Source organism: Oncorhynchus mykiss, chromosome 6, assembly GCF_057628025.1.
Source record: "Oncorhynchus mykiss isolate SJ-2025 chromosome 6, ASM5762802v1, whole genome shotgun sequence".
Lineage (NCBI taxonomy): Eukaryota > Metazoa > Chordata > Actinopteri > Salmoniformes > Salmonidae > Oncorhynchus > Oncorhynchus mykiss.
In genome coordinates, this window is record NC_143027.1 from 64,469,141 (window position 1) to 64,476,584 (window position 7,444).

At 41.0% G+C, this 7,444-nt stretch overlaps 2 protein-coding genes across 6 annotated transcripts in view; both read right to left on the reverse strand.

Annotated features, from left to right (window-relative positions):
* Positions 1 to 1,148, reverse strand: part of LOC110526338 (SH2 domain-containing adapter protein F) — a 131,130-nt gene extending 129,982 nt beyond the window's left edge. For 4 of the 5 annotated variants that reach the window (XM_090238549.1, XM_036980691.2, XM_090238550.1 and 1 more), the window contains exon 1: positions 404 to 1,119. In XM_090238549.1, the coding sequence (XP_090094675.1) occupies positions 404 to 838 (435 nt within the window). In that variant the 5' untranslated portion in view covers positions 839 to 1,119. Of the gene's footprint in view, positions 1 to 403 lie in introns of all 5 variants that reach the window. The other variant, XM_036980692.2, reaches the window with a different exon arrangement.
* A 1,179-nt stretch (positions 1,149 to 2,327) lies between these two features.
* Positions 2,328 to 5,830, reverse strand: LOC149983043 (G2/mitotic-specific cyclin-B1-like). The gene is made up of 6 exons (XM_090238552.1): positions 5,668 to 5,830; positions 4,472 to 4,599; positions 4,258 to 4,374; positions 2,963 to 4,073; positions 2,672 to 2,782; positions 2,328 to 2,581 (listed from the first exon to the last, which is right to left on the reverse strand). The coding sequence occupies exons 4-6, from the start codon at positions 3,011 to 3,013 to the stop codon at positions 2,468 to 2,470; spliced, it is 276 nt and encodes a 91-aa protein (XP_090094678.1). The 5' UTR covers positions 3,014 to 4,073; positions 4,258 to 4,374; positions 4,472 to 4,599; positions 5,668 to 5,830; the 3' UTR covers positions 2,328 to 2,467.
* Positions 5,831 to 7,444: the final 1,614 nt, after the last annotated feature.

The window sequence follows — 7,444 nt, forward strand, 5'->3', positions numbered from 1 at the left end:
CAGTCAATTGAAATCCATAGATTAGGGACAACTGAATCTGTTAAATTATTTCCTTATATGAACTCTGTAAAATCTTTTGTTGTGTGTCACATTTTTCTCAGTGTAGTCCTGCCGGTTTCAATTATCCCTTCCCTGTTTGAGTAAGCCCTCACGACAGTAACATGATCTGATCCACCACTTTCAATGGTAACCAATGCGTTTGAATAGTGAAAATGACCACATCACATAACAATTGAACCATCTCTTGATGAACCTAGGTGGATAGATTGTAACATCTTACATTAAAAACAAATCTATGAAGCAATTTAGACTTGTTCAAAGTTGTGCAGGCTATGACGCCGCATAGGCTACACTGTTACTGGTGTGGGATATTGGAGGCAGGCTAAGGGCAAAAAAAACGTACCTTTTCTTTATTCTCATTTTCAGGAGGCGGTGACGTGGGAGATTTAACGTTCCCAACAGCAACAGCTTGGGCTATGATACCGCTGCCCGGAGCAGAGTTGCTTTTCTCGATTGTTTCCACCTTTATTAGCCGGTGCTTTGGTGACACATACTTTATGTCCGGCGATCCCCCAGAGCCCAGACCAGTTCCAAACGAAATATTTCCTCCTCCCGTGTACGGATCTTCGAAGTCCAGTTCCTTTTGTAGTTTGTAAGCAGCAAGAATGTCCGGCTGTGCGGGGCTTGGATAGAGAGAGGTGGCCCCGGAGCTTGGTTGTTGGTAGCCAAGCGTACCGGTCACAGCGGCGTGACAATATCTGTAGTCTGGTTTCGGGGGCGCCGGAGGTGGTGCTTTGGTAGTTTTGAATCCTAGGTGTTCCCTGAACCATCTGGCCATGCTGCCAGTGCATTGCTCACAAGTCTATTTAAATATTTCGTTGCACCTTTCCTGACAATAACCTCCTGTTTTCTTGTGCGTTGTTTTTCTATAGGTCACCTCGACTGGCTTCTGAAATGTTTATCCAGCTCCTACTCCTCTTGGTCAGCGCAGTGTCCACTGACGAACGCAGCCACATGCACTTTCTGAGCTACCGCAACTCTGACACTTTCGCTCTCACAGCAGAGCGCTCTTTGGCTGTGGCGAGTCCTCTCCGCTACGCAACATGGGAGAGCGCTTTTGCAAGCGTGGGATACGTTTCCCTGTCCTCATACCGGAGAACAATCACTGCCACCTACTGGACTGTTAATTTAGCCTACTGAATGCTTGGTTTTACTTGTAATATCCCTGAGGTCATTACATTTTCCTTATTTGTTCCCCAATAACATGCCGTTGTAGTGGATAACTTAGTCAAAAGTCCCTGAGCCACTAACAAGTGGGATTACACGTTTAAAATGCGTGCAAAGCTGATATTTAGTGGTAGATATTGGATGGGTCTTTTGCCCATTTAAAAGAGAAAAAATATAATTTAAAAATACATTTCATACAGGCAGACCTGATTACTGTAGGAGCATATAATTGTTCCAAGGTGCAAACAGCGAGCATACTAAGAACTGCATACCTGTGCATTCCTACTTCCTGGACACCTGTGTGCCTAGTGACCCATCATACAGTGCCAACTAGTGTACAAATGAAGTACAATGACAAACTGTAGACTACACAACCACAAGGCCAAAAAGGCTCCTTCAATGATTTATAATGTGGATGAGAATCATGTGAAGTACAGGTAGGCTGCCTTCATTCAGTACCATGGGAGTTCCTTGTGTCTCTTATGCAAGACCAAGGATTGTTCAATTACAGTAGTTGGACTTAAGGTTAAAATGCCCTGCTCATGCAAACTACACCACTTTCATCTCCAGATGGTCATTGAAGCATTGCAAATGCATTGCAAATGAACAGTGAGGAGAGAGGTTAGTGCAGGCACACATCTCTCCACAAATCCCTCCCTTACATAAAAGTTTAGAGAAGAGTATTGGGCTATGCTTCCACAGAGGGGAAAATCTGTAATGAATATAATCTATAAGAACCCATATTTAATGAAAACTTTAACTCCGACACTATCACACTTTGTAAATTGCATTCTTTGTGTACTTGTCTGGAACTGCATTGCCAAAGGATCACTGCCGCTAACTCACGTTCCAACCAAGATGGATGAATTGCGGAGCAGACCGAAGTATAGGGGCGATTCAGCATTACTTGGAGGACAATGGAATGAATGGAACTGCATCACCACAAACAGGCAGAGAGAGAAGAAAACTAAGTCTCTCCAAGGTCTGCTCCCCCATCAGAGACACATTGAGATCATGTAGTAAACTAATTGACTTTGCAATCAGTGCGCAGACAAGTCTTATTTCCTTTAGATGGAGACACATCACAGCAACAGCCCACATTAGCAGTATTTTTTTTTACCAATACCATGACAACATATCACATATTAATCTTGCTTTTTAAAATCAAGACAAACCATTGAAAACTAAAGACTTAACTTTTTTTTTTTTAAAGAGCTAAAAACATGGGGTAAATAATGTGTCAACAGTGACAGTTGGCCAGTTTGTTAATGTAGGCGTAAGCCCTGGTAGATGCCAGCTCTGGGAGACAGCTGACCTGGAGTAGCTTGACGTTTTCATACTTCTGCTTAATTGACTGGAGAAAAAAAAGGGGTTTCAGTTAAACATTGCTGTGTGGCCCTACAGTACATCGCTGGGCTAGAAGTCATCTAAAGGCTGGGCTCACCAACTGTTTCATGTTGCCATCATTCAAGCACTCCAGCATCTTGGCAATGCATTGCATCACAGGTAGCAGAGAGACCTCTGTGTAGCCCATGTAGTGCTGCAGGGCTGGGGTCTATGGGGCAAACATTAATGAATTCAGTGACAACTTAAACACTGTTCTGTTGAGACACAGCACTCCATAACTGTACCTTTATCAGGAATCATAACCCAAAGAAATCTAATGACTACGGGTTAAAAGTGTCTAGTTTCATACACTTCACATAAGTCTAAATATTCATTGCGCATAACTGACCCATTCATAACCAGCAGAATCATGAAGGTAAGGGATGGTGAACTGAGGCATAGTCCAGAAGGGTCAGCACCAGCAGGTATTTAGCCAGCCCATAACCAACAGGCAGAAGCTGGAAGAAATTGTACTGGCCTGCAATATCATTGTTGCAATATGGCTCTGAAACAATGGTAACTTTTAAATAGCTGGTTAGCAAGTACAATTAAGCAATACAAAAAAACAAGGCGGTCAGTTACAGCATGAAGCAAATTGGGTGAGTTCACTTCAGTAGAGCTAACCAATGTGTATTACATTTTCAAATTTAAAAATTCACCTTCAACCTTGGCGGCTCTCCTTAAAAAGTGAACTGGTGGTGGTCATCCCAATTCATAGTTCAAGGCTTTCAGAATGGTCATTTCCATCAAGCGTATCTCAGCACAGGAATATGTTAAATCTGTTGTATGGGCAAAGTCCTCCACCATGGGAGGAGCAATTTCCTCGTACTTGTAAGCGATGAGCCTCGCAGTGACACCAACCAGTTGCAGAGACTTCTTTGGCACTGGATAGTCTCGAGCAGAAGAGAAAACACTTTTTTTTAAGTAATAAATGTATCTGACCATCAGAGGAAAAACAAGCCATACCTGGAGAAAGCTGATGCCAACAGTGCAGTCAACTGCCTCTGGACATGTACCAGCCAGTCAACTAGAATACTCCACATGCTCCCAGTCACATCACAACCCTCCAGATAGGGTTGATAGCCATGGCAACCGGTCAGACATTAAGAGAGGGGTCTGTGGCAAGACACACGATCTTGAATAATAATGGTTAACGTAGTGAAAAAGTAACAGGTGTTGCTGCTTCTTGACAACCCAAATAAATAAAAATCACATTAAATTTAATTAGGCTCAGAACAAGAGAGTTGAGATGAGTCCAATTTAAAAACCTCCAGTTTCCTTAGATAAGCGTAAAAGTCCTTCACATAGTCACTGCACAGCGAGGAGGCGCCTGCATTTGCAGAGTCCACATCTGGGATGTTGAGCAGGGCATGTGAGAAGGCCTGTGGCACATTGAGCCCCTTGACCCAAGTGGTCTCTTGGCTCTGAGGCTACTCAGGGGCAGCTGGAATGGCCTTGGCCTAAAGAACAACATGATATAGAGAAGTGGATGGAATTCTCCGTGAAAACTAGTGCACAACATCCATGAAGAATATGACAACTCAGATTTGAGCATATTGGATTAACGTGAGACATTTACATAGAGTATTGATGCATATGACTACAGCCAAGCCCGGCTTCAACCTTCTCTCCTTAAAATCTCACCTGTCTGACAAGATCACAGTTGCCAGCCCCAGTGCTCTCCTTGTCCTTCTTTGAAATAACATGGTCACTTTAAGTAGCGCTCTGCTTACATTGAGCTGGTTTGACATGGACACCCATCTGTTTCTCAGGGAAAATAAAACAATTATTCAAAGATGCACCAAAAACTGAACCACACTGCAGTAATGAAAATGTAATTGAAAAAATAAATATTTACATTTGTTTAATTCCTTTGGCGATGTTCAGTTTGTTTGCTGCATTTCCCAAAGGCACCCTGGACCTCAGGCTATACGAGGTGGCAGGTTTTCCTGGTAAGGAAACATTCTCCTCTGACTTGGTCTGGACCTTCAATTCAACATTTAAAAGCACAATTGAGAATTTATTTCAGCCCAACAGTAGCCAGTCACTTGGTTTGTTATAAAGTATATTTACAAATACTGAAATGGCAGTTTATATTTTGGATGAAGATGTGGAAGACGAGGCATTGAGAATATTCTTCAATACCCAATGGGCATAAATTAAGTGAAATGTCTACTGAACATAAGTAAATATCCTAGCTCTTGAGAACCCAAGACAAAGGGCTAGAAATATCCCAGTGTGTGTCTTCACAGTAGCCAAATAAGAATGTTTGATTACCTCAACAAGAGACTGCCACATGAATGACAATATTCTTGTACCCCAGTAAAACCAATGACAGGTCACAATTAGCCTTCCATAAATATCAAAGCATCAGTCATAACTTTACCTTGGGAATTGCACATTTTCTGATAGGTATGATTGGTAGCGGGCAATTTGGACCTAAAGTTGTAAGCCATTGAGACAACAGGTTTTGCAATAATAATAATAATAATAATAATAATAATCTCTTCAGAACTAACTACGCTGTACCCGTAGGCTAATCAGTGACCTGGACTAAGGAGTAGATAACGATATCGAAAATCCATCCATTTAGCATGTTTAATTTGGTATGTAACGTTCTTAAATTGTGGCTGTCCATCCATTTCGTACAATGGTACGTATTCCCAACACATGTTACACTTTTTTTTTTTAAAGGAAAAAAACCTACAGGGTTAACATTAGCTATGTGGCTAACGCTATGTTAGCTAGGCTATGAGTTAGGTTTGAGGGTTAAGGTTAGTTAACATGCTAATTAGATTTTTAAAAAGTTAGTTGTCCATGCGATTCAAATTTCGCAACCATTGGGTTGCTAGACATTACCACACACACTCCATACAATTTTGCTTTAAGTAAGCTTGTTTTACGTAACCATACCAAAACGTAACATATCATACTAATTTCAGTGTCCCGGATTTACGTTTACTATGGTACAGCAGGCAGCAACCATTAGTAGTAAACTGGCAGTGGCCTACTGCAGCCAAATCTGTGATTTATAAATCATTCACTGTAGTTTACCTGTGTTATTCTAGAAGCCACGAGAAACAATAACCCTGCAAAAGAACAGAGAGAGCTGTTTCAACTTCACTGATATTCAATGACATTTACAGCTGCCATGTAGTGAGTTCACAGCAACAGCTGTGTTCAATGACATTGATTGGAAATGGTCAGACTCATGCTGTGTTCGTGTAATCAAGTGGGAATTTACCACATACGTCTGGGAAAGATCCACTTGAACGGCCCTCCAACTGGTAATTACTAGTGGGATGCCGCGTTCAAGTACTAGTCGGAACTAGGAAACTCTAAAATGTTCAACCTGCTAACTGGTTGTAGTTATACACGTGCCGTGTTCAACCAGTCAGCAAATCAGGGATTTCTGAGTTTTTCTAGTTGGGACTTGCACATGAACGTGGCATGAGCTCCCACTTCTCCCATATGCAGACCTCTGGCATCACCTATTAAGGAAATTACCGCAATAATATCATTTTCGGCAGTTAAATGCAACAACAACACATTATTTATGAAAAGCAATCTATTTAAAACAATTATGTTAACACTTATTTATTTACAATCATGATAGCTGTACTTTTAGTTTTCTGGTTTATGCAGCTGGTTGGCCATTAGCTAATTGACATTTCTCAAAGAGTTCAAAGCACGCGATTGCATTTACGACTTCACAACTGGTAAATTTCCACCCACCAATTTTTTACGAATGCAGCATAAACCCATAATAAAAAAATCAAGTATCTAGGGCTATACTACTTCAACTGCGCTTAGACAAGCAGTCCAATACTGATCTTTCTTCCACTAATTTGTCTTTTGGCATCAGATATTTTTCAGAGCTGATCTGATTGAACAAATTTGGCCAATTAGTGAAAGAAATATCAGAATTGGGCTGCCTGTCTAAATGCTGTCTAAATGATAACCCATCAAAATATAGTGGGCTAGTTTATGAAAATTAGATCATTAATATGATTCACAGTTTCATAGAGTATATTTGAGTATTTCAGAGATATTTTCAGAGACCCCCTATAAATCATTAAAAACATGTTTTTGATTGCCCTATAATTTCTACCACAGCATATTTGCATTACTCATAGGTTCCCTGTAACACTTGAAACGTGTTATGGATGGGTTTGCATTTAGATGGTTTAAAAATGGATCAAAATGAAAATCAATGGTCTTGAGCTATTGATTCATTCCAGACAGAGCCATTCTGACACACAATTTATGTTTTTGTTCTTAAGCTCGTCTGTGAAGCCCCAGTGTTCACACAGATGTGAAGGTATAGTAAGTGTTTGGAGAAGTCAGAGGGAGAGGGAGATTACAGTACAGAGGCTGCTTTATGTTGATAGGCTTTATATCTCCTGCTACGAGAACACACAGGCATGCAGGCACACACACAGACACACAAACACACACACACTGAATTTCAGACTGTTTTCCTACCTACAGTACCTTGGGTATTGTTGCTGGCAATTCAGTTTCAAGTCATGCAACAACATACTCTCATTTAGTAAACTGAGCTCTTTGAGAAACATCAATAATTCATAAACATTTCTATATCAGGTAAACACTGAAGCCTACAAATCTCACTCCACCCTCCACTGGTCTGACTGCATTCATACAAACAAGTAATACTGGGTCAAGTAAGGCACTGGCCACCAATACCTACAACTACTAAGCCTACCCAGAGGCCACGAGGTCTTGAACAGTCTTAGCAACACTCTCAGTCAGCTACTTATCATTCTCACTCCAAGATCTGTAACCAGCTTTAATTATGTAATACAATAAT